General features: G+C 45.1%; 2 protein-coding genes across 8 annotated transcripts in view; one reads left to right on the forward strand and one right to left on the reverse strand.

The window, feature by feature from the left end:
* The first annotated feature begins 878 nt into the window (after nt 1-878).
* On the forward strand, nt 879-22,567 carry TMEM243 (transmembrane protein 243). Its single transcript, XM_027071796.2, has 5 exons — nt 879-1,220; nt 1,427-1,726; nt 19,483-19,533; nt 20,495-20,599; nt 21,961-22,567. Exons 2-5 carry the CDS (start codon nt 1,649-1,651, stop codon nt 22,081-22,083), a joined length of 357 nt encoding a protein of 118 aa, XP_026927597.1. The 5' UTR covers nt 879-1,220; nt 1,427-1,648; the 3' UTR covers nt 22,084-22,567.
* DMTF1 (cyclin D binding myb like transcription factor 1) overlaps nt 22,391-26,983 on the reverse strand; it is a 44,866-nt gene continuing 40,273 nt past the window's right edge. For all 7 annotated transcript variants that reach the window (XM_027071791.2, XM_027071787.2, XM_027071789.2 and 4 more), the window contains 4 exons: nt 25,567-25,722; nt 24,681-25,055; nt 23,940-24,087; nt 22,391-23,749 (listed from right to left, as the gene is read on the reverse strand). In XM_027071791.2, coding sequence (XP_026927592.1) covers nt 23,640-23,749; nt 23,940-24,087; nt 24,681-25,055; nt 25,567-25,722 — 789 coding nt within the window. In that variant the 3' untranslated portion in view covers nt 22,391-23,639. The remainder of the gene's footprint in view (nt 23,750-23,939; nt 24,088-24,680; nt 25,056-25,566; nt 25,723-26,983) is intronic.

Raw genomic sequence — 26,983 nt, forward strand, 5'->3', positions numbered from 1 at the left:
CAGCGAAGCTAGCGTGGTTGCGTTTGTTTCCCAACACTTGTACTGCATATGACTCCAAATGCAGTGACACTATGTCGTCCACATCCAGTTGACTATGCTGTAACACCCGGGAAAAAGGTTGACACATGAAGCGTTTTCCGTGGCTGCTAACACGCTTAGTCAGCACAATCACTAGCAGGATGAGTGGGCAAGTCAAGGAAGTATCTTCCTTACAAGTATCACGTCCCAACTGTTCTTTAAACGCCACAGGATGCCTATCACAGAACAAAAAAAGAGAAATACACAAACAACCCTAAACCAAATTTATCAGTGACCCCCGTTGCGTCCTAGTCGTGCAAAGACTAGGCTGGTTGTTTTTAAGATCTTTTCAGCCAAATGCAAAGCTACTTTCAGAAATGTTTTTTGCCCACGTGTATCGCGCAGACGCTAATTACTAACGGGCTAAGAAACACGCAACCAGGGAGACTGGCCGCACCTCTGGGAATAAACTGGCACCTCTAGAAATAAAGCTCCGCAGCCAATGCGGCGCCACCGCCCGCGGGATTGGCGGCCTCGGCCGTGACGTAGCCTGGGCGGGCCGAGTCGGTTTGCGACAGAGGCCGCGGGTCCCGGCCGGGGAAGCTGAGAAGAGGTATCTGCAGCGCAGTGCTCGGCCCGCGAGCTCGCTCTTCGCCAGCCCGGAGGGCTTCTTTCTTCAACGCGCGATTCGCCGGCGCTGCAGAGCCTCGGCCCCGAAACCCGGCGGGGGTGTGAACCTGAGACCAGCAGACCCCAGCGAGGCCAGGACTCCCCAGCGCGAGGGCGGCAGGGGACGCAGAGGTTTGGCCTGCGGGCGCGGGGCGGGCGCGGGGCGTTTCCCGGGAGGGTGGCCAATCTGTGCAGGGCCGAGGCGGGATTTTCTCTTCCGCTGGCGCGGTCCGGGCCGACTCTCCTGCTGAGAGAGGAACCGGAGCTGCTGAAAGCGCGACGCTGTGCTGGTAGTTGCAACACTTGAGAGGGGAACCGAGTTGCCCGGCGCGGCTGCGGTCGCGACCTGAAGCTGCACCGCTGCGGGAGAGGTCCGAGGGGCGCTCGGCTCGGGCAACTTCACTTCTTACGCCGCTCGAGAATTGGAGGGGTGGAGAGGTGTCGGGGGTTTGGAGAAGGGCTTGTAATGAATTCTCAGGACCACCGCCTCCTCGAGCGTGGAGGTATTGGTGCTCACCAGAATACTTAGAAAGGTTGGGAAACTATCGCGTAAAGTAATGGGGTGGTGAGGGGCTGGGGATCGTGGGTAGCCCCGGGAGCGCGGGACCGCCGATTTGCTTTGCAAGCCGCAGCGTCCGGCGGGGTTGAGCGCCGAGATTTGGGGAAGTGGGAGCTGCCCGGGCGGGGCGTCCCGAGGAGACTCGGCCACGCGCTGTTTGTTTCCTTTCACTTCCTGCAGCGGCCGCTCGCTATGAGGAGGGGAGCGGGCCTAGGGCGGAGCGGCCTCGTCCCCCGGGCCTGAGCGCCCACCCGCTGCCGCCGCGGGACGTCCCCAACCCTCCGGGGCTTTCCGCCATGGGCGCTCGGTGAATAGGCGACGTGGGGAGTCGTGGACCTGCCACTTCGGGAGGTAATGCTGGCTCAGTTTTGAGTGGCCCGGGGAGAGCGAAGAAACCCTAAAATGGAGGACTTTACTACCAGGACGTATGGCACTAGTGGCCTGGACAACAGACCTCTGTTCGGAGAGACGTCGGCCAAGGTGAGTGCGGACCCGGATTCCAGGGTAATGGGTTTGTGTGTCTGTGTGTCTGCGCTCCCGCCCAGAGTCCTGGTTGCGGCCCCGGGAAGCACTTGTGGGTAGAAAGAGCTGTTTCTTCTATCCTGCTTCCCTCAAGATGTTTGTCCTGCCACTTGGCTCCTTGTTGGGGGTAGGGTTGGCCCGGAGCTCTGAAAGCAGGGTTTGGGGGGGGGGGGGCGGGGGCGGGGTGGAGAAAAGTTCAGGAAGTTCTGGGCTGATAGGGGCCCTTCAGGGGAGTGCGGAAGCCTCCCTCCGTGGGGGATCGAGTGCTAATCTCTGAGAGGCTTCAGGTGTGATACCAAAGCTTTCGTAAGAAAGAGCCCTGCAGAGGTGCTTCTGATTAGTATTTATCTAGAGCCATTAAGGATTTATACTGAGGCAGCCAAGCAAAGAAAAAGAGGCTTGGAATGAGATTTTCTTTGATGGCATTCCATTCCTGGAAGGGATCAAAGAGTCTCTGGACCTAAACAAGCCATAGTATCTTGTTTTAGCCTTCTGACAAGGATAATGCCTTCTTACAAGCTTTATCATGTGATGCTCAGGGCCAGTAATTGAAGACAGAGCTCTTTTCCTGTCTTCAGCCGTAACTTTGAGTTGTTTTGGCAAGATTAGCCTGTGGTTTTTTTGTTTTTGTTTTTGTTTTTTTTTCCAGCTAGAAAGTGATCTTAGTAACCTTTCTCCCCTGAAAAGGACTTTCAGGCCTCTCAGAAAGGAGGGCACATGTGGAGTCCAGTGCTTCTTGGGTTTCTCAGCTTTGGCGGGGAACCTCTAACACCAAGGATTGGAAACTTGTACACCCGGGAGTGTGGGGCATAGTCCTGAATTTGGGCTGCCAGCCTGCCACAGGACAACTACTTTATTTTTTAAATTCTTTGTGGATGTCCTTGTTTTCTTAAAGTATCTTAACAAGAAAATGCTTTAAGCTTGATCTCTAGGAAGATGCACCTTGTTTATTTGGGGGCTTTGCATAATCCCTGCCTACATTGCTTGTGGTTTGAGAAGCATGGTTGTAGTTTATTAGACGTACCTGTTTCTGCTACAGTTATTGAGCGTTATGTGACAGGCCCTGGGGATCCAAGGAACACAGGTGAGGGAAATATGTAAACTAATGTGATGCATTGGATCTGTGCTATGGCGGGGCATAGAGGGGGTATGTTGGGGTACACAGGAGAAACTGGTCACTTTTGTTTGGGAAGCTTTGGCAAGATCTTGGATGGCTTCTCCATTCAGATTTTCTGATAGCCTTGGGCTTTCAGATATAAATGTCCCTAAATTGGGGTTTAACAAGAAGAGGATTTGAGTCCTGGAGAGTGGAGGCAGCAGCTTGCTGCTTGTTGGACCCAGGGCACCTGACTGTCCAGCTGTTCCAAGAGCTAAGAGGTTCACTGTCAGCCTCATGTGCCTTGGTGCACAGATTGGGGTTCTGGGTGATGTAGACTTCTGACCCCCTTTTTAAGCCCCACAGCCCCTGAATACTGAGGTGGATGATTTGGTAATGGACTTGATTTATAGAGGCACTGAGAAATATTGATGTTTTCTGACTTGCTTGGGCCTAGATAGTTAATGACTGTAAGTTTCCTATTGCCTGTGATCAAGTTGAAACCATCCAAGAACCTTTCAAAATGTTTATCTGTTGGCTTCATAATTATTTAGTCCAAGAGTATATGGGCCTGGCATTATTTAGGCAGCTTTGGGCATTTATAACAGAAGATTTGGCTACTCCGAGACAACGTTAAGAATAAGATAATTGGGGCACCTGGGTGGCTCAGTCGGTTAAGCGTCTGACTTCTGCTCAGGTCACGATCTCCCCGTTGAGAGTTCGAGCCCTGTATCAGGCTCTGTGCTGACAGCCTGTTTCAGCAGGCTGAGCCTGTGGCAGCTCAGTGCCTGCAGCCTGTTTCAGATTTTCTCTCTCTCAAAAATAGATAAACATTAAAAAAAGTGTTTTTAGATAAGATATAATTCCAGATAACAGAATTGCTCCCTTTAGCCACCTCCATGAGGCTGACAGAATAATTGGACATAGAGAAGTTACACAGAACTGAGAAACAGGCCAGTGGTCTGAGGATGGGAGAAAACCTCGTGACTTTTTTTTTTTTCCAGTCAGCACAAAAGTGTTATTTCTTTTAAGGATAACAATTAAACCATATCCAGGGTCTTAACTTACAGTTAGAAGCCAAAGTGGCATCTATTTTTATTTATTTTAATGTGTATTTTTGAGAGAGAGTGCGTGTGTGAGCAGGGGAGGGGCAGAGAGGGGAAGACACAGAATCGGAAGCAGGCTCCAGGCTCTGAGCTGTCAGCACAGAGCCCGAATGCAGGGCTCAAACTCAGGGACCATGAGATCATGACCTGAGCTCAAGTTGGATGCTTAACCGACTGAGCCACCCAGGTGCCCCCAAAGCGGCTATTGAAAGCATTAGCTATTGAGGTGCAGTACACGCACTCAGGGAAATTGCTTTGCCATCTGAAGCTTACATCAAACTTTGCTTGGTCGACAGCTGAGCTCTGCTGGTGCCTGGGTGTGGTTGAGGGTAAGAGTATATCTGTGCATCGTATGTCTTACAAGTTGAGATGTCAGGTGTGAAGAGATGGAGATTTGTGTCTTTAAGGACAGCAAATGATTTTATTGGAGGATCTGAAGTGGGCAAGGCACAGGAACTGGGTAGGACATGTTGCAGTGGAGCCATTCCCATGGAGGACAGTCAGTGCCAGAGCAGGCTCTGTTCCTGCAGACCCAGAGAAAAACCTTCATTGGCCCCTACGTGTAGGTTTTCCCTGCTTGCTCTCTTTCAGATGCTAGGAAACTGGACACAAAAGTCACTTAACAGTGAGACTTAATACATTACAACTCCTGAGGAGAAAATCCAGAAAGGGGAAAGCCTACGTCCTGTCATAATCTGATAGAGCCTCTGAGCTTCCAGTAACCATGTTTGCTCTACAGCAACTGACCACATATAGCCTCTCAATTTTAAATCGAGAAAGGACCAGAGAGCTTTAGGTCCAGTCTCTAGCTTTAAGGCAAAGGTGACTGAAAGCCCACAGAGCAGAGCAACGTCTTAAGGGAAGTCGTGTGTCCTCAATGCCACAGGCACCCTGCTAGGCGTTCCACTTTCCTTTGCTTGGTCACCCAATTCCTTTGTGAGGTGGGCATTGTTACTTTTGGAATTAAGGAAACCAAACACACAGCAGGCTGCTTGTTCCATCACACTACTAGTGCTTGCCTGGTAATGTTTTAAAAACTTGCTTTCATGAGTTGAATAGGATAGTAAATGGTAAATTATGCAGTCTGTGCTACATACTTTGTTTTTTATTAAAAATTCTTTTTTAATGTTTATTTTGACAGCACACGCATACAAGTAGGGGAGGGGCAGAGAGGGAGAGAGAGAATCCCAAGCAGGCTCCACGCTGTCAGTGCAGAGCCCGATGCGGGGCTCAAACTCCCGAACCATGAGATTATGACCTGAGCCCGTATCAAGAGTCAGACGCTGATCTGACTGAGCCTCCCAGGAGCCCCTGTGCTACATTCTTTGAAAAGCACTATAGACATTCACATACCAGTTTTCCATTCACAGGAAACAGGTGAGTCACAGAGTAAGTGAAAGATACTAGAATCTACTGTAGAACAACTGATATGTAACCCAGTGGGACTCGAGCAGCTCTCTTGGGCAGTCTCTGAAGGAACTTTTGTTTTCACCTGTACGGGATGCACATACTTCATTTACCAAAGTCCAAACTTACTCAAACTTAGAGTTTGGTAAATGAAGTATGTGCATCGTGTACAGGGATCCCGTACTCAGAATTCTGCATGATGCTTAGGAATACCCTCTCACATAGAGCCATAGAGGGAAAGGCGGAGTGAAGCAGTTCTGTCATTACCTAAATATTGAAGGGATAATAGACAAAGAAAGAAAGGAACGATGTTTATCTTTTTGGAAAACTGTCATTCCTTTGGAATTACATATTGCTAGGTGGGGTAGCTTTAGAATCCTGGTCAGAATGTTGTTTTCATCTATTTTTATCCATTCCCAAGTTCTGGGATATAGTTATGTATATTCTCTAGAGTGAAAAACAGCTGTTGGCACAGTTACCTGGATGGATATATCTGGGATTTCCAAGCCTATGCTCTAGCTTAGCATTTTCTAAAGGAGCACTAGCCAGTAGAAATAAAGTGTGAGCTGCCTATGTGATTTTAAATGTCGTAGTAACCATGCTAAAGTATAAACAGGTAAAATTTTAATATGTCTTATTTAATTTCCTATCAAAAATACACTTGAGGGGAGCCTTGGTGGCTGAGTCGGTTGAGCATCCGACTTCGGCTCAGGTCATGATATCACGGTTCGTGAGTTCAAGCCCTGCGTTGGGCTCTGTGATGACAGCTCAGAGCCTGGAGCCTGCTTCTGATTCGGTGTCTCCCTCTCTCTCTTTCTCTCTGCCCCTCCCCCACTTGCTCACGCGCACATGCTCTCTCGCTCTCTCTCTCTCTCTCTCTCTCTAAATAAGCATAAAAAAGGTTAAAAAAAAAGTACATTTGAGGGGCGTCTGGGTGGCACAGTTGGTTAAGCTTCCGACTCTTGGTTTCAGCTCAGCTCATGACCTCATGGTTTATGAGTTCAATCTCCATGTCAGGGTCCTTGCTGACAGTGCAGAGCCTGCTTGGGATCTCTGCCCCTCCCCTGCTCACTGTCTTTGTCTCTCTCAAATAAATAAACTTTAGTACATTTGAATGTAAAATCAATATAAAAAGCAGACATATGTTTACATTTCTGGACTAAGCCTTCGAAATCCAGCGTGTATTTTTCACTTTGAGCCCCTGTCAGTTTGTGCTGGACACATTCCGGGTGCTCAGTAACCACAAACAGCCAGTGCTACATTATTGGACAGCACGGTTCTGAAGCAGGTGAGTTCTTAGTTACGGTGGCTCCATAATCATTATCACAAAATATTTTTCTTTTCTGTGGGACTTCTCAGAACCTTGAATATGGCAATTTTCTCAGGGACTCTGATTGGAGAGAGTGATAAGTAGTACTTCTGGACTGTTGGTGACGTAGCCTTTTAGGACTGGCACGAGGTGTTATGTATGGAGTTCTTACCTCCCCCATGGGAGTGTTCATGAGACCGGTTTCTACAGGACACCCTTTGGGAAATACTACTGTACAAAGCCTCATCCTTTGCTCCTTCCTTCCTTCCCTCCCTCCCTCCTGAACTAAAACCTGGAGAAATTCCCCCTCTCTTGTGCAGGGCAGTCTTTGTTATTATTATTGTTATTTTTTATTGTTTTTTAAGTTAATTTATTTGGAGAGCACACACACGAGCAGGGTGGGGGTAGAGAGAGAACCCCAGGTAGGCTCCAGGCTGTCATGCTGTCAGCACTGATTTACGGGGCTTGATCTCATGAACCCTGACATCATGACCTGAGCTGAAGTCAAGAGTCCGATGCTTAACAGACTGAGCCACCCAGGAGCCCCTCCAGGACTGCCTTTAAAAGTATGCCTTAGGACAACACATAGTTGGGTGTCTTTCTGTGTAATGGAGGGGCGCTATGTTAACCTCAAGCTTGTGAGTCGGTCTTCGTTTGGTTTGCTGGCTACCTTCCCAATCATCTGAAGTCCGTGTGTTCCAGTGCAGATGGGGTGAACCCAGGCCGGGAGGGAGAGGATGGCTGTCTCTGGGGAGAACGCAAACCAGCACCTCCTTGCTGGAGCAAGCGGGAATATACTGGTAGAATATAGTATAAACTGCCTTCTAGACCAGCCTATTCTGTTGGTTTGTCACTGATCCCCAAAATAAGTGATTCATTTTCTAAGGGGGTGGTGATGGTGGTTGGATGTTATAGAAGAAAATGAGTGACTTTGGCCAAGGTGCATACGTTGAACTCTGATGATTGGGGTGGGGGTGGAGCGCTCTGTGTAGAGGACAAGTTACTGGGCCCTGAGGCTCAGATCTTTGGTTCCAAAGGCAAGAGTTCCGTGTACAAAAAGCATCCTCTGTTCTTTTCCTGTAAACAAAACATATAAAATTGTTGGGGGCGGGGGGAAGGTCTTTTTATGTCCGGTACTCCAGTTAAAGCAATTCAGACTTGGGGCATGTGGCTTCTGCAAATGATAGTGTAAAATGAGAGTGCTCCTTCGTGTCCTTTTTTTTGTGGGAGGGTGGGTTTAAAGGTTGCTGCTTAATTAAGGACAAAGGTGTGATTAAGATGGTTATGTCTGGCTGCCGCCCTTCCCCCTGCCTAGAACCCTGAAGTCTTTCCTCTCAGGGGTGCAGGCTTCTAGCTTCTTTCCTCTTGACACGGCTTCTGGGCAAACCTCAGAGCACAACTCCTGTCTCCCTCATGGGAGAGGTCGTAGCCCAAGGGACCAGATCAACCGTCCCCTTGCCTCTCAGATAGCCTGACAAACCACTTTGAGTTGCGGTTTCTTGTGCTGGAGACAGTTCAGGATGATTCAGGCCATCGTTTGTTTCTTCCCTACCATAATAAATTTGCTCTTTCTCATCCTCAGACCAGAGGACTGGGGATCTCTGGGGGTTGGACTCTGGCAGAGGTGACTTGGGAAGGCTCTCAGAGGATGCTCGTGCATAGAGAGGGCTGAAATGTCTGGGTCTTACCCAAGCTGTGTGGACACTCAGGGCAGGCTGGCACCTCTCCACCCACCTCTTTGCTTTTAGCTGTCTCCCGCTATGGGCAAATGCTGTTTACCTTTCCGTAGCATTGTTGCCGAACCCTGAAATCGGATTGGTGATGTGCAGTAAGCCTGTCTCTGAGTCACTGGGTGTGAAGCAGAGAAAGTTGTAGTAAGAGGAGGGCAGCCCAATAAGAAGACAGGGGAGCATCGCCAAATCTGAGTTGCCCTATTGAGCCTAGGAACATGATTAGCAGAATATGTGGCAGTCATGGCAGGATGTGGATGGGCCTTGAAACTTCTCAGGGGGGCCTCGAAACTTCTTGAGGTTATCATGTGCTGTCCTCAGAGTCTTGGTGCCAGCCAGAGGGTCCTGGTATGTTACATGTTAACCTGGTGTCTGTTACCGGTTCTGCAAGACAGACATTTCAACTGGCATCCCACTCCTGGTCTCTGTAATTAGCTTCAGGAAAAAGAATGAAAGGACAGAGTTAATAATTGTGTTGCAAGGTGGCGAAGGAACGTGTCTGTATGCAGCCCCTGAAGTTACTACGAGGGAGAGCCTCTTAAAGGTTTAAGTGAGTAAAGAAACCTGTTCCCGAGGTTCAGCACCCTCTCTTCTCCAAATATCTGAATCCTGTTCCGTTTCCGTCTCCACCTTAGAGCCTTTCTTAAAACCCAGCCTGCACCCATGCTGCCCTTAAAGGAGCCTGGTGGCCAGAGGTGCCCCCTGGAACTTAACTCCTTGTGTTGTCTGGGATTTGTTGAGATTGTGCCTTCCTGACCTGAGTGTAACCTCCTTGAGAAAAGCCAGCTGCCTCATTTCTCCAGCCTCTCTGGCACTGGGTGTAATGCCTTACCCGATTCTTGGAGTTACGTATGCTAAGCCTTAAGTGAAAATGGAGCAACATCAGAAGGGTAACCTACATTCTTGGGACATACTGGGTGACAGTAGAAGAGGGGGCTGGTGTTCAGAAACCTGGAACACTGGATACCACAACAGGAAATGGTGCTTCAGGCTCTCATGCAGTTAGAGTCCTCATGTGATCCTCTCCTTGCTGAGCTTCAGCAAAGGGGCAGGTAGGAAACTTCATACAGTATTGCGTAAAAACTGTAAACCGAGGTTGGCCTTTAAGAGGGCTGTCTGGTCTGCTGAGTTGTCCTCTCGATAGGTGTGAGTTTTGCAGGTGTGTGGTGGTGGGCTGGGTCTACTGAAATGAGTCCTTTTTTTCGTACGGTGAGTCTATGGGCCATGTATATGTATGATCATACACACACGCAGCGTTTTAAAGTTTATTTTGAGAGAGTGTGTGCATGAGAGAGAGGGGCAAATGGGGAGAGAGAATCTCAAGCAGGCTCTGCACCGTCAGCGCAGAACCCAGTGCAGGGGGCTCCATCTTATGAACTGTGAGATCACGGCTTGAGCTGAAATCAAGAGTCAGAGACTTAACCAACTGAGCCACGCAGGCGCCCCTCTAATATTTTTTGAGCTGCTTTAGGATCAAGTGGGTTGACAAATTTGAGTGTCCCTGTGGGAATGATGGAATGCATTTGAAATTGGGGCTGACTTAGAAATTGGGTCCAGGGTCTGGACCGTCTCCATTCCCGCTCATCTCTGAGGACCCAACATGTCATTGGTAAGACACCTCATTAGATGTAGAAATAATACCAATGCCATATTAGCAGCTGTTGACTGGCTCTGGTAAATGTTACTGTGTTCTAGGGGCTTGACATATATTATCTCTAAATCCTTAGAGCAACTGTACATGTTTGACCACTGTACAGATATGGCAATTTAGGCTTAAAAGTTGAGTGACTCCTCTAAGGACATAGGCTGGCATATGGCAGGAGAAGAAATCTGCCTGGTCCATCAGGCACCTCACCTCATAGTGTTGTACTCTGCCTCCTGTGCTGAAGGTCATGGCACATAAAATAAGGCATTTCCTGTGGGTACCAACTCTAGGGATTATTTTGCCCCTTAAACTTGTGGAGTAGGCTCGTTCTCTATTTTTACTGCTGCCGAATGTCCCTAAGTGGTGCTTTAATAAAATTAATACATTTCAAGTGCACATGTCTATGAGAAAGAATCTGGTGGGATGGATATACAAAAGTATTCACAAATGCAAGGTACTTCAAAATACCGATTTGTGAAATAAGGGAAACACTTAAAGATGTTTATGCATGGTACTTTGTCCAAAAGGAGATGAGGGGGCTGTTGGGGTTCAGATGTACACGCAGTGGTGGTGGTCGTGGTGCATTTGTGAGAGTTGGGGGTGTGAAGGTGATAAAAGCATGGGCGTGTCTGCATTCTCATAAATACTGTCTTACGCTGCCTCTGTTCCTAGCATCGTTCAAAGTCCCATGTGTCTTCAGGAAGTCTGAGCAGTAGCACCTATGATCAAGTGCACTATCACCTAGATTTTGCCAGTGAGATAAGGTGTCCCCTCGCTTTCCACCCTTTGGATGCTGTCCCTAGGTTTGCTCCAGATGACAGTGTGAGGGGTGTTCCTACTTAAGAGTATGTAGCTCTGGGGGAACCAAATGAACCCACTGGAAGGTGTGAGATTTCCTGCTTCATCTGGGCCCCAACCTTCCACGTTTTACGTCCTCTCGGTATGTTTATTCCTATAGGGCTGCCTCTTAAGACCTCTGACTGGGCCATTCCCAGAACTTTCCTGACAAGAAGTTTTGCACTGTGATTTGGAAGAAATAAAAGGAAAATCATTTCCGAGAATTGGCCACTTATTTATGGTATTGGAACCCTTACGTTCGAGAAATGCAAAGACTTTTGAAACAGAATTGTAGGATGTGGCTCAAGGGTCTGAATCACTCAGTCTGGTTAACAATGGTAGGAAGTGGTGTCCTTTGGACATTTCATACGTGCTGAATGGATTGTTTGCTCTTTCCCTCATAAAAGAAGATCATCACTGTCTTTAATGACGTGAAGCTCTTGTGGGTTATGGAGGATAAGTTTTGAATTTAAAATGGGGTTGAGGCCTTTATTGAAAGAATGAGCAAAGTGCTGGAAGCTTGTTCTAGGGGCTAGAGAAAATTATAGTTGGGGCACCAGATCGGAGGGCTTTTGAGTCTTAGGCCTTGAAGCAAATGTAGGATTTTTGACGGGAGGAGGTGACTGGGAATCCCAAGCAGGAGGTCCAGCTGTGTCAAAGGGGTATGAGCAGGAAAGTACAGGAAATGGTGAAGGAACTCTGAGCACCACTGTGACAGAGGAAAAGCTGGGCTGGACGGAGAGCCTTGAATGCTGTACTAGGAAGAATGATTTTCTTCTGGAGGCTATAGGTTGTTGAGTATGAATGTATGTATGCTTGTATTCAGTTATTAACTGAGCGCATACTATGTCTGTGGAGGTGTAATATATGTTGGGTAGTTATCTTTTTTCACAGAGCATGTGTGTACCACACGGAAGATAGAAAGACATTAAACAAATCATTTTTCTTCTCTCTCTCTTCCTTATTATAAGCTTCAGTCATTCTGCACCTCCCCCCCCCCCCCCCCTTTTTATTCATCTAGTACCCAAGCTTACTCCTGCTTCAGGGCCTTTGCACATGCTGCAGTGGCTTGTTTGCAATACCCTTCTGCCAGATCCTTGCCTGTGTCATTCCTTTCCCTTATAAAGGCCCCTGCTCAGTGTCACATCCTCAGGATTCTTTGACCTTTTTTTAAAAATAGCCCCCCATCTCCACCCTGGTCACTCTCCATTGACCCTGTTTGATTTTCTTCCTAATTTCCTAACACTTTGCCTGTAAAATGAATGGAGAATGAATGACCAACATCAAAGTGGGATGCAGTATGGATGGAAGGCTCTTCCGATGTTGGAGGGAATTGAGATTTTTGGGCTGGAGATGGACTCCATGAAGGAGAGATTGAACATAAAGCCGGAAATGGTGATAATTACTTGAGCCAGGAAACAGGTGCAGGATCAGAGAAGCTGGTCACCTTTTGATCCTCTTCAGGCTGAAAGGGGTGGAAACAGGAGGAGTTATCTTCCTGTTGTTGGCATCTTATTTATTTAATTAAAAATTTTTTTTAATGTTTATTTATTTTTGAGACGGAGAGAGACAGAGCATGAGCAGGGAAGGGGCAGAGAGAGGGAGACACAGAATGTGAAGCAGGCTCCAGGCTCTGAGCTGTCAGCACAGAGCCCGATGTGGGGCTCGAACTCCTGGACTGTGAGATCATGACCTGAGCCGAAGTCGGACGCTTAACCGACTGAGCCACCCAGGCGCCCCGGCATCTTATTTTTAAAAGGATGTCTGCTGATGTATAGGCTTCAGGAGTGGGATCCGGAAGCTGAGTTGAGACGGATCTGCAAACCGCTTTCTGGAGAGAGACAGCGACAGTTCACTCACAAGGCAGTGGCAATACAGTGAAGGCTCAGCTGAAAACACGAATTTGCAGTAAACTCAGGTAGTGTGTATTTCAGCTAATATTTGGGCATCCAGTATGTGCTGGGTACTGTGGTCAGCAGAGGGAAATGACCAGTTCTACTATCCAGTTCTCTGGCACCTTTATACAGTCAGAAGGTTATTTCCACTCTGGACAGTGGCAGCTTCCCAAGCCACATAGCTTGGTTTTGTCTGAATTACAGAAAGGTTTTCCTGCCAGTGGGGTGATGCAGGCTGGTGCCAGGGTGCGCAGCTTGGAGAGTGTAGCATCGGGCTGGATTGCAGCCATGTGGCCGTGTGTAGTGAGTGGCCCACAGTGTGACAGTGAACAAGGAATACGTGGCCCCTGGGAGACGCACGGGAAACTGGTAGGTAGGCTTAGGACAGTCGAAAGGCTTCACAGCGAGGCTTCGTGCCAGAGCATAGAAGCGGTCGAGGGTTTGGAGGGACTCAGGACTGGGTTTTCAAAGCATGAAGAGCAGATGAACAGATCCATTGGGGAGTTTTCCATGCGTTAGAAGCTGCTGACTCCATGGTCCGAAATTGATAGGGGGGCCCTCAAGTTAGAGCTTTGGTGTAACTGATGGGGAATGGTCTAGTCAGTGGGTGTACGTAGGGCAGAGTGTTGCAGGAATATAGATTTGGCCGAAGCAGGTGCTGAAATAAGTGAAGTAACTGAGACGAGGGGAAGAAGTCGACCGGTTATTGCCAGGGACATATATTTTAAAGAGGATGCTTTAGTCCGTTCGGGCGGCAACAGCAAAATACCACAGACTCGGGGATTTTATAAACATCAAACTTTTTTTTTCTCTTTGTTTTCGAGGCCGGAAGTCCGAGATGAGGTGCAAACACAAGCTACAACCTCACATGGCCGAAAGGGCGAGGGAGATCTCTGGAACCCCCCATCAGGGTACTAATCCCATTCCAGAGGGCTCTACCCTCGTGGTCTAATTATGTCCCAAAGACCCCACCTCTTAATATGGTCACATTGGGCATAAGGGTATCAGCCTGAGAAATTGGGGGACACAGACACTCAGCCCGTAGAGGATATTAACTGAAGTTGCTAACCCTACCTGGCCCGTGAAGCGGGGAACACCCTGCACCCTACAGCCCAGCCCAGTGCACTGGGGATGAGTATGAGGGTGACACAGTCTCTTTCGGGGACCACGTTCAGAGACCGAGGCAGCAGGGGAAATTCAGGGTGTGGGAGAAGTCTGCAGGTCCACGAAGCCGTTTGCTCACGTGGAACAGGTTTTGGGGGCTCACAGGGATGGCTCACAGGACTTGCAAGTGTGGGTATGAGGACTGATGGGAGAACATTTAGTGGGAGGGAGTGGGTGTGCTGGGATCTCTGGTGTTTGAGGGGCAGGGTATTAAGGAGTCACAAAGTTAGAGGCGACACCAAAAATGGAATTCACAGTCTTACCCCAGCCCTTGGCCCCTCTTGTCTCCTTCCAGGGAGTGGAAGGGCACGTTTCCATGGCTTTGTCCCTCCAGGGGTTTCCTTTCTGCAGAGAGCCTCCTGTTTTCCTTCCTCCTACTCCCTGGGAGTGACCACCAGCACTGCCGAAGGACGGACTCCGCAGCAGGGGCTGCTGCCTGTGCCTCTGAAACCGGGGCTTGGTCTTGCCCTGGCGGAAAATGCATAACTCGGCTTGTCCTCACATAGGGAAACCTAGATAATTCCATGGAACTAATGGGACCTAGCCTGGGAGGCACCAGTGGGCTGTCGGGCCTTTGTGGCTGGCAAAAACCTGACGTTGTGGGCTGCGGAACCAGGCCGTCGCTTGGGTGCAGTGGTGTCCCCGTCCCCATGCTGCGGCGTGCCCATCCCGGAACGGTGAGGCCACGTGCTCTGCGGCCTGGGAGCTGAGACTTCTGAGGAGCCGGGCCCCCGATGAGTGATGAAAGTGGCCTCTGGTGGTGAGAGACCCTCTAAGGAAAATGCCCTCTGCCGCTTCTCTTGTCGATTCTCTCCTCAGAGCGCAGGAGGTGTGCCGGGCTGCACGGAAGACAGGCTGCGTGCCTCGCCCTAAGCTAACTGCCAGTCCTGATGGAGGATACGGCTCAGAGAGCGTATTGCGATGCAGGAAGCATAAATCTGGGCAATGTGATCTTGGAGCCCCAAGACCAGCACATCTCTTCCTGAAGGGCGGTGAGGGGGGAGGTGGGGTGTGCCCAAGGATGGTGGCCAGAAAGGAAGGACAGTGGACTTGCTATTCGAGTTGAGCTCTGAAGGGTGAGTGGTCAGATAGGGAGTGTGGCACGTCAGCCATCCCACCTCCCACCCTACAGCTCACTCTTTTGAGAACATCACGCCCTTTGTTTATCTTGTGGGTCAACGTGAGACGGTTATGTGTTAAGTAGCTGTGTTTTCTGCATCCGTGTGTTTGCAAAGGCCCATGCCACGAACTCTTAGATCCAGAAGTTTGTCTCTTCTAATGATCCAGTGTGCTTAATAATTAGCAAGCCCTTTTAAACCCTATTGCACTTCCCACTTGGTTGTCAGGAGTGCTTAGGGCTAACATTTGAGCTTAAATCAGAAACGTTTTCTTCGCTTCAATTTATATATGTTCATCATCTATCTTTCCACTTGCCAAACCCCTTTAGAAAATCTGCCTTGATATTTTTATTGTTACTTAAATGGGTTAGAATTTTACTACAGTAGCCCAAGTCCTGAAATCCATTTTGGAAGTAGACAAAAAATAAGTGGCTCTGGAAATGTTAGCATTCCAAACAGTCTAGAACCAGGATGTTTCCAGGTTGCTGAGGGCAAATGCCAGTTTTTGGTTATTTGGGGAGTTACTGCCAGTTTCCTCCCAGAGCCATCATTAAACACCTGAGCATTTGACATGAGTTTTGGGTTCTCTGTCTTGTATCAGGATGCTGGCTAATGACTGACCAGGCAAGATTGGGGGCTCCTCTGCTTTTTGATTGCTGGGGAGTAGGCCTTCTACTCTGGCCCAAGTGCAGTCTGAAGCTGATGATTCAGAACCAGAAACTGTTAAAGCAGGAAGGGACCAGATACCATGTAGCCCAATCCTCTGATGTGGTAGACTCAGAGTTAGCCAGTGGCAGAATGGAGATGAGAACCTTCGTCTCTTTAACTCTTAAAATTTCAGGGTCCACACAGATTGGTTTAAGGATTCTTAGACCTTTGGCCTCCATTTTGCTAAGAGCATTGGATAGACTCGGCCATTACCTGCCTTATGACCTTGACAGATGAATCCCATTGAACCTAGTTACTCATTAGTAAATGGAGATTGTATGTTCCTTACTTTACGGGGTTACCTTCTGCCATCCCAGCTACAAACCATTGGGATGTATGTTCTTCGTGTTCTCCTTCTCCATTTCAAAGTTAGATGAAGACTTAACTGCTTTGGGCCCAGGCTGACTCCAGCCCCTTTTCTCAGCTCTGACAAAGCTGGCTCAACTATTGGCCATGTCCATTTGCCATGCTTTTGTTCTCTCTGGGGTCTTGGTTAAGTTCCTTCTTCATGGGCCACCTTTTCTTTGCTTTTTGTTCATCTGCTAGTCCTCTTTCAGATTTGACTTTCTCTTAGGTTCTCTCCCTTTCGCCTTAGTGCCCTCTTGAGCTCTGGATGGTATCAACTTTTGGAAGGTAAAGACCATTTTATTTGCTGTGTTTGCATCTGGAATATAGGAATTTTTTTCATTTTAATGAGATATAATTGAGATGTTTAAATGAATAAATCACTTACAAGGTTATACATGCAGAATTCCTCACAAAACTATACTCTATTTTCTGTGCTAATGTGTACATATATATATTTATATATACATAATATGCATATAAGCTAAGACTCTGAACTTGTTGCTGAGTCTTTGGCAAGGATGTCCCAATTCTGTATCCTATCCTCTCTGCAGGTAGGATCAAGGCTGATTCTGATCCTGTCGGGCTTTCTGGGGGAGTGAAAATAAGCAGCAGTACAAGGTCTGAAGAAAGATCTGGGAGGGGAGAAGTTTTGCTAGATGGAAATAGGATAATAATAAAACTGGGGAAGAGAGTTTCTTTGAGAAATTATTTCTTTTCATGTACTTTTTTCTGATTTGGTGCATATTAGTTTGAAAACTGCCCTTTGAAATGCTATTTATAATTATTTCCTTACAGTGTTTTCTCTTTGGAGACTGGGACCTGGGAGAGCTACTAAAGCCTTGAAAAGTAATCTCTGTGCTAAGTGTCTTGTTCTGTTTGTCTAGACCAGCTGTAGCAACTGTAGGTGTTTTTCCAGTGAGAAGTGTCAACAGAATCCACTGTCTTGGCGTTGAATCCTGTCTCCTTCACTTACTGATCTGAGACCTTGGACAAATTGTTTCCCAGAGCCAATTTTGTCACCTGTAAGAGTCCTAATGCCACTTCACCCCAGGATTTGTAGAAGATAGGTACAAGGTCTTGGCATAGTTACCATCCCTTCGCTATTACTATTATTTTTCCTCCTGCTCTGGATCCTAATTGGCATCTTGCTCTTTGGACATAAGTGATGCTTCTTGGCTACCTCAGCGGAACCTCTTCCCTGTCTTCTATTGGTAAAACAGCTGTTGTGAGGTAAAACCTCACAGAGCAGACCTTTGTAAACTTTTGCAAATCCTTGGAACTCAGAGCAGATATTCTCAGTACAGACAGGAGTTAAGTTGAACCTTTTTCCCAAGGTAAAGACAATGGGGCTCCCATTAATAGACGGTCCCTACATCTTAGGTTAAGACACACACACACACACACACACACACACACACACACACATTTGTCTTGCGTGTGGAAAGAAGTGATTAGTGATCGTAATTTTCCCCTGGGTCTCTTCGCTCACAGATGGTTGTTGCTGGGCAGGCTTCTCTAGCTATGGGATGAGAAGTGAGGGTGTGGTCAGTTGTTACCTTTGTCCTCCACAGTGTGTGAATTGCAGTGGCCTTGGTCTGCAGAGTGGTCTGTCCTTGATTAGATCAAACACACCCAGTTTAATGCTTGGCTTTCCTTCACTTTCCCCTCCCAGCTTTGCCTGCCTCTTAACTTTGGATTCTTATCTTTAAATGCAGACAACTTGAAAATGGCTCTGAATTCAGTTGCTTCTCTGTGCTTGTTCCTGTGCCCTTCCATCTGTGAGCTTTTGTTTTCTGGCTGCTCGTGGTCCATATTCCGCTGGTCCTTGCTCAGATGTTACCAGAACACTCATTAACACCACTGATTGCTCAGTTTTGATTTCTCAGAAATAAGACTACTTGGTATTCTCGCTGCCTGAAAATAGTGTTTCTTAATCAGGTCTTAAACTCTTAGGACTTTGTTCTGTAAATCCATATATTATACATGTATTATATATTACTAATATTATTATATATACACTAGTTTTATATATGTATAAAATATTTGAACTTTTTAGTCCCTACAGCTGAAACTTTATTTAGCCAGTGATCTTGATTTGGGAAACATGTTAAAAGTTGCTTTTTACTTGCTGTATGACTTTATGCAAATAATTTAACCACACTCAGTGGACCTAAATTTATATTAACTTATAAAATGAGGATTGAATTACATGAGAAATTAAAAAAAATTTTAATGTTGGTTTTTTATTTTTGAGAGAGACAGCACAAGTGGGGGAGGGGCAGAGAGAGAGACAGAGACACACACACAGAATCCGAAGCAGGCTCCAGGCTCTGAGCTGTTAGCACAGAGCCTGATGGGGCTCATGAGATCATGGCCTGAGCCGAAGTCAGATGCTCAACCAACTGAGCCACCCAGGTACCCTAGAAAAATTTCAAACCATCCTGTGGAATTGTTTGGGTGGGCATAGGAATGAAGAGAAGGCTCAATGGGTAGGACCCCAGGCTGCAAATTCAGCCATATGATTCTACTTGTGTTACGTATTGAAGGTTTTTGCTACTAAGTGAGTTGGAAAAGCACTGGACTAGATGGTCTGAGATTGCCTCCAGCCCTGGCATGGTGTGACCTCTGCTAGCAGAAGCATCTCCTTGTAAATGACATTAGAGAAGGACATGTAAGCAGTATCACAAGTAGGTCCAAACTCACGGCACTCAACATCACCTGCAGTCTGGTTCTGATCTCTTCACCACGGCTCTGGGCTGGCCATCCTAGTGGCTCCCGTCCCTTGGCTTCTGTTCAGACTGTTCCCAGCGTGCGTTGGAGTATTGATAAGCATCCCTTGCCCATTCAGTCCTTCCCAGCTTTCAGAAGACTGTAGTGTAAAAATGGCCTGTCCTTTCAAGGAACCATTTCTTTCTTTTCTTTTTTTTTTTATTTTAAATATTTACTTATCTTTCAGAGGGAGACAGAATATGAGCCGGGGAGGAGCAGAGAGAGAGGGACACACAGAATCCAGAGCAGGCTACTGGCTCCACGCTGTCAGTACAGAGCCTCATACAGGTCTCGACCTCATGAACTGTGAGATCATGACCTGAGTGGAAGTCGGATGCCCAACTGAGCCTCCCAGGCGCCCCAAGAAACTTTTTCCAACTAGTTGTCCCTGTCTTCCTAAAGTACCTTTTCCACTCTGGTGGCTCAGTACACTTTGCCTTTCTGGCAGTTGTATGTATGTGTCAAGCTCAGAGAGAGGCAGGAGGACCTTGGTGTCTTAATTCTAAGTCACCCCAGTGGCTAGCATTGTACCTTTCTGAAAGTGGATCCATCACAGGGCTAAACAATTATTTTCTATTTCAGGATCGAATCATCAATTTAGTTGTTGGCAGCTTAACATCCTTATTGATTCTAGTAAGTACCTTGATTTTGTGTCTTCTGCAGGCTCTGAACCAAAGTTATTGAAAACTTGAGTATTGTGGTTAACACTCAAACCCAAAAAACAAAAAACTTAAAAGGGGCCAGTACATGACCATGTGAAGTACTGAAGTCATAGTTAAATTAATGCTTTCAGTTTCATTACTGCTTGAATAAAACTGCAGTTGGTAACAGGAAGAGCTAAATTGATTTCAACCTTCAGTTGAGTATATGAAATAGCACACAGCAAATAACTCGATTTTCTGAGTTTGCCTTGTCTAGGAACGTTGTACATAACCCACAACTGCCCCCTTCTACTACCTTAATTTATTACTAAAGCACATTCATTATCCTTTGGTTTAAAAAGATTATTTGGTCATGTAACAGTTCGGCATCCTGTGTAGTATAGCTTGGTGTTATCACTGTAAAATAAAGACAAGCTATATTTTCTGTGGTCTAAAGATGCCACATTTTTACTAAGTCTACGAATTTTAGTGAAGTTTGTTTCATTGACTTCTTAATAAAAAGAATGGGTATCATGTTTTATCTATGGTAGAAATAGAACTCCAGTGTATTAGAAACCTGAGTATTCTCCAGAATGTTCAGCAAAAACTGTTTTGGTTTTCATTTCTGTTGAAGTATTCAAAATAACATAACAAAGGTTGAACTTTTTCCAATGTAATCCTTAATCCTGGAATGAGGTTTAAATGCTTTCTCATCTTTTTGTTAAGAGGGTTTTTTGGAGCTTCGCTAGTTTTCTGAGCTGTGATGTTTTGTCTCCTTTGATGAAAGAGGAAGAGGAAGTGCTAAGAGAAGTAAGACACTGGAACAGATTTACAAATACTTTACTATTAACATACCTGGTGGTAGATACTATATAATAGGACATTGCTTAAACTCCAGTCTAGCCTACTATTGGAATTACTCCTAAGGCCTGACACAGTTTCTCTTCATACAGGTAACGCTGATCAGTGCTTTTGTTTTCCCTCAACTACCTCCAAAACCGCTGAATATATTTTTTGCTGTCTGCATCTCTTTGAGTAGTATTACTGCCTGCATACTTGTGAGTACTACTGACAACCCTTGAGGGCAGACTGCTGCAGTGCCTACCTAGGACAGATTCCCAGCCTTAGATCTATAAGAAGGGGTGTGTCTAGTTACCCCCTAGTCCTGGCCCCACCAAGAATGTTAAGAATTCTCAGTATTTACTAATTTTAGATATTTTATTTATCTTTGGAATCAGTTTCCTTTTCCCTTAAATCTCAAAGTTAAGTTCCTATCTAAAGGAAAACTCTTTTCCTTTGAAAGTGAAAAACAGAAAACCCCAACAGGAGGAAGGGGAAAAAAAAAAAAGAGTTAAGACTTGGGTGGCCAAAACTTAAGGTTTAAGTTTAACTTACTTAATTCATCTTCCTTCAAGGGCTACAACATACAGGGTCCAACAGGCTTTGGCAAATGCCAGTACTGCTCTTAAGGGAAGAGATACATAGCACTGTGGATTTATTTCTGATAATTACAAAATTAGTCTATTTTAATCTCTGTGCATATCTACCCAAATGAAAGTAATTAACCCAAGAATCTCCTGGGAAATCTTAAGCTACAGTTGTATCCTTATCACAAGAATGTACAATTTTACCATAAAGATGCTTGTCTTTTACATAAAGGAACAAAGATGGTGATAGGTCCTCACTTGGATATTGGACAGGGGCTTAGTCATTCATTAGTTGGCTTGTTGTTTCATTTCTTTTGAGAAGAGGTAGAACCAATACTATAAATGACACCCTTAAAAACAATAGTTTTGATTCACATGGGGCTTATATCTTCATAGTGATGTGTTTATCTAATTGACTTTGTTTGCTCGACTTGTATGATCTGAGGGAGACTTTGGCCCATGCCCTTCCAGAGCCTTTGGAACAAAGCTACCAGAGATGCTCTCCACCCTCCCGGCCTAACGCCCCGGAATGACACACAGGGTCTAGTTTGGTATAAAAGCTCTTATTTTGTATTGGCAATCTGACTCTGCTCTGTGAATTTAAAAGTTACCCTCCTTCCCAGTACCTAAAGAGAGCTGTACTTTTTACTCACAGAATTAAAACAGATCTACAAGGTACAAATTCTTGGATAGCTGGTCAATAACTGGATGACTATCGGTTTGAACATTACCAAAGGTGAGAAAGCAGGAATAAGCATAATCTTGGGTGTGGACACTCGGTACTACTAGAAAAAAGGGAAACAAAATTACATTCTGGCTGCATTAGTTTTAGGAATGTAGACTAAAAGTAAAGAGGGCCTCATTGAGGGAGAAAAGTTTATATGGATGAAATCTGTCACAGTGGAAGAAAAGATTAGTTGAATTAAAATTTTTTAATGCCAGGACCAGTGACTGTTAATTAAACTTTGATTTAATGCTTCTTTTCTTTTTAGATCTACTGGTATCGCCAAGGAGACCTAGAACCGAAATTTAGAAATCTAATTTACTACATCTTATTTTCGCTCATCATGTTATGTATATGTGCAAACCTGTACTTCCATGACGTGGGGAAGTGAGGCTGCCGAGGAGAAACACTTATCAGGTCTCTGCGAAGCTGTACACTTGGACTGTAAGAGCTGGGTCAGGTGTGCTGAAGAATCTCCTGTGCAAGTCTGATACATGATTTTCATGTTAATTGTAAATCTAAAATTCCCTCTTTCAGGGGAGACGTATCCTAGATTGCTTTGCTTTTTTCTTTAAGGAGCTGATGTTGCACTGAAACATTCCAAACCTTAAAGCTCAAACAGCACAAGCAATTTTCACTTTTGAAATTAAAATTTTATAATGTAGGTGCATGGTGAAAGGCTATGTGACAATCTTGCATTTTAAGACAAATATTCTTTTATTTCTGTTAAACTGAATATACAATTATTGTTCCCTAGGCAACCAACTTTTGCTTATAACTACAATTAAATTTCACATTAACAAAACACAGACGGTGAAAAGACAACTTTGATTGTGAAGATCTAATTACAGTAATAAATAAAATAATTTATACAATTTTTTTTGTTTTTGTGTGTGTGTGTGGCTTTTCTATTGGGGTCATGTTCATTAAAATCCTAGAGGCTAATTTTGGTTTAACCTTCTCTAATACAGGAATGACTCTTGATTTCTTTCCTTTGCTAACAGAAGCAAATTTTGTGTTTTTAAAACTGCCTGAGAGGGAGAAGTTAAGTGGCACCCCACCAGCTAATGCACTAAAGTGAAGGGCAGACTGCAATACCTTCCTCAACTATTTCCTGGGTCATCTGTATAGCAAAACGTGTAAGAAACACGCCTGGTATGGGGTAGGCAACTTTCCTTCGTCATTTAGTTTAATTTTACTTCAAAGTGCTAACTTTGTAAACCAACAACGGGGGGTTCCGAAGGGGTGAAAAGTCTGCTTAGCTTCTGGTGAGCTGTGTTGCTACTCTCTTCCATATTCCCTTTAAAAGTAGTAAAAAACCTGTAGTGAATTTTAATTCTTTTAATGCTTTTTTTCTGTGTACCCGGCCTAAATCAGCTCCCACTGCCAGCAATGGGTAAACCAAAAGCAACCGCCACACAATCGTCTCTTAGGTCTGTGTGTGTGTGTGTGTGTGTATGCTGGTTAACTTTCAGACTAAGGATACTTAACATTTTTGAGGGTCGCTGATAAGCTCCACACCATGTTGACAGGACTTCTCTGAAATATGAAAAGGCCTGCTTGAGAATGGATAGAGCCATGTCTGATCTTCAGAGATGAATATCACTGCTTTTAAAACAGAGTAGTTAAGCTTTGGTGATTGTAAACTTTTTTTCAGTAGCTGAATGAAATTCCCTGCTGTCAATTAACACTAATCACAGGGATCTATGCAGTTTAAGTCCTCCATACTCGAGTCACCTACACACTGTCATAAGACTAGACCTCAGATGATCCATTTAAAGGAGGTAAAAAGTCATAGCAGCAACACTGTATGTGGCTTCAGCACTGTAGCTATTTAAAAGCCATAGGAATGGTAAATTCAGCCTCTTGGGAGTTGCTCCTATATCTTTGGAGATGTAATTAACAGTGTGGCTTCTTTGCCTGAGGTACCTGTCTTTTAAGAATTACCTAATGACAGTTGACCAAATCTTCAACATCCTTTGAGTCTTCTGAAACAGGACTGCCCAAAGATGATCCAATGATATTTGATTCTTCTCGATGATGTTGGAGTATTGGATCTGTAAGAAGTTAAGTTTTAAGTGTATGTACTCTAAACCAGGTCAAGAAGTTAGAGTAAGTACTCTACCAAAGTGCAAAGTTAAACAAGATGATGAACTACTGTTGGATCAAGACTAAAACAACAGAACTAAGGAGCCTGACTTTCCCCTTAAGATGTAGCAGGCACAGGATGCAGTTCTATTATAGTACCTGTTAGCGTCGTCAAAGGCAAGACCGATTCGGTATCGATAACGTCAGATGCCTGGATAAAGCCATGTGGTGAAGGAACAATAAGTATTGTTTCATCGTCAATGGTTGTCTGATCAACTTGTTCTTCTATGGTAGGAGACTCGAGGTCCTAAACAATAGGAATTCAAAAAAATCAGATTCTGACTTCTTTGTCAGTTTTAAGATCCCTAACACATTTAGGTTTTAAAAAAGGACTTAAATTCAAACACTGTCCCATATTTTATAAAGCAAAGAAAAATGAAGCCTTAAAATGGGCAAAAGTAATGACCCCCTACTCTCTTAAATATTGACAAAACAGAACCTAAAAGAAGCAATTCAGTTACAGGTTCCCTGAATGTAGAAGAAACAAATGCTGTTACACTGGGGTCAGTAAGGTGGTTAAGCTGAACCACCAGGACCTATTATTAACCACCCTCCTGAAAATGATTCCATAGGTTTTCAACAAACAATTCTCAGTCTACTGGAAGGATAGGGGGGAAAGGTTTTAGTGAAGCACAGTGCTAAGAGCAATACTGCTGTCTGACGGATACTTGTGAGGTCACAGGTAGGGGTTTGCACTTGATTTTGTGTCTAGAGAAAAAAGGAAGGTATTGGAGGATGTATGACCTTTACTTCCCCCAGATCATTTTTAGGCTCTTTAAAAACTGCAGGTTTGAGGCTCAAGGCAAGAACCCAGAGCCTGTTTCCCTGGCTGCAACTTACCTCAGTAACGTAAGCACGCGCTAAAGGAGAAGACGACTCCTCTTGTTTAAGGTCGGTGTCAGAGATTTCTTCTGTTCTGACCATAACACTATCCATCAGTTCTGTGCTATTTTGGTTACTGAATTTGGATACATGAGCATCATTAAATGATGGCTCTACAGTTATCTTAGGCTGATGAATTTCATCGGGGAAAGTGTCTGCTTCTAGGGCATCTGGAGGCTCAGGAAAATCAGATGAGTGAATATCACTATCTACCGTCAGTTCTGCTTGGGACATGGAAGAAGCGATGTCCTCTGTGGCAACAGTCTGGATGATGACTCTTGGTGTGTGACACTGTACTGTGACATTGTCACTTGTGTTCAACAAATGTTCTGGCTATAAAATGTTAAAGAAAAACAATGGTAAAGTGAAAAAGGACCTACCAGACTCGTGTTACAGACAAAAAATACCATCTACAGATGGTACCCTACTGTCCCTTCCCCACCCCTCCCCTCTCCCCTCTGGAATGGTTGAATTCTTACACTATTTTTCTAAAACCCCTGTCAAAATCTCCTGTAAGGACAGACATGGGATGAGGGTTATATCCCAATGAAGGCAGAGTGATGGTGTAAAACCTTGTTCCCAAGGCAACGGTGGTAGGAAACATTGTTTAAATAAATGGACGACATTAGTTCTGGTTCTTAAACTTTCTGTCAACAAATCCTGTTCCCTAACAAGTACTTGGATACTTGAAGGGAATACATAATCGATTTTTCCCCCCGAGATACATTATTTTTGAAGGCACATGGGTTTCATCATAGTATTAAAAATAAAAGCCATTTGGTGACACTTATCAGTTTAGCCAGTCTAGAGAAAGTAGAAAAATCAAGGAACGAAGATAACATACGGATAGAGCATGGACAATGATCTGTTCAGGAGAAGCAGGAGCAGCAGCTGTCAGGGTTACTGTGGGACTAGCCGTCAGAGTTAGGGGAAGGCCTTGGCTTGAGCTTGTTTGAAGTAGGTATGTGCCTGGAGTGCCAGTGGGCTGTAAATGGAAAGACTAAGGGAAAAAAATGAAGATCAATACAGGTGCAAGAACACGGAGTAAGTACGCTTATGTACACTCATAAGTCTAGCTTTACACCCAAAACAGGGACTTCAGTTTAGCCATACACGTATTTCCCCATCCTGAAGGTGCCATCAAGTAACAAAATGAAGGCTATAATATTCTTGACTTGTCCCAAGTCCTTAGTTGTTCTGGAGATTTACCAGAGACCAGGTCAAGCCCTGATCCTGCTCTTCACTCCCATGTATGTCTATGATCTGGTCTTAGCTATTTATTTCAAGGCACCAAGAATGGCTGCCTAAGCCACTGTGTCCAGTGCAGTAACCTACCTGCAAGATCTTCCTTTACCACATATAAAACTGGCAATCTCTGCCCCCCCCAACCCCCCACTTTTTTAAAGTTTCACATATTTGAAAAGGTACTACAGCAGAGTTGACCTGGACAGATTTTTTTCATAGTATAAGAAGAAATGTACATGGATAGCAATTCAGAATCTGAATGAAAAAGGAAATTCCTATTTGAAAAGCTGGTTAACTGATAATATGTTTATCTCTGGAGATTTTTTTTTAAATAAAACTAACAAAACTATTCAACATCAAGTCTTTCACAGCCATAGGTTTCTATAGAATAATTTCAGTTTGCTTTATCCTTCCTCCCCCACCCCCCACAGGAAAGTATTTGCATTTGAAAGACAGGGTGACATTGAAGTCCTAGAGCCTGTGGTCTTGTGTACTTGAGTCACAACAACTCTTCTGGGTACTAATTCAATGAATCTAGGTTTCCTTATTGGCAAAGGGGGCATAATCACTAACCCCCAGGGAAGGAGTTGTGAGCATTACAAATTATTACAAAAGAGTGTCTGGCACACGGGGGCTCAATTTCTTTCCTCCCTCTTCATAGAAGTAAAAGCTGATCTTTTAATAAATACAACCTTTAGTAAATTACATGTGGTCAGGCAGGACAGTAAATATTACATATATGCATTTTATTTAATACACTTAAATTCACAATCAGTTTTTTGAAGCTGAAGCACTATTATCATCCTCTTTTATTAAATTAGGACAGAAGTTTCTAAATACTTGATCGTAACCCAAGTTAAAACCTGGACACATACTCTAAATGTATGTGTATTTATTACTTTGGCGAGGGGCAGGAAGGGAGTTGGCAAAGGTTATCCACCTGTAATAAACACATTCCTGTTTTGGAGACCACAGGATTAAGAAGTGGAAGCTTAGGTTAAGTAAGTTGCTAGTAA

Source organism: Acinonyx jubatus, chromosome A2, assembly GCF_027475565.1.
Source record: "Acinonyx jubatus isolate Ajub_Pintada_27869175 chromosome A2, VMU_Ajub_asm_v1.0, whole genome shotgun sequence".
Classification (NCBI taxonomy): Eukaryota; Metazoa; Chordata; class Mammalia; order Carnivora; family Felidae; genus Acinonyx; species Acinonyx jubatus.

What these genes read in the sequence shown, in the direction of transcription:
- TMEM243 (XM_027071796.2), top strand. Translation starts at nt 1,649, where the DNA reads ATGGAGGACTTTACTACCAGGACGTATGGCACTAGTGGCCTGGACAAC. An exon ending in TAACATCCTTATTGATTCTA is followed by an intron (nt 19,534 to 20,494) that starts GTAAGTACCTTG and finishes CTCTTCATACAG; the next exon opens with GTAACGCTGATCAGTGCTTT. An exon ending in GTATTACTGCCTGCATACTT is followed by an intron (nt 20,600 to 21,960) that starts GTGAGTACTACT and finishes TTTTCTTTTTAG; the next exon opens with ATCTACTGGTATCGCCAAGG.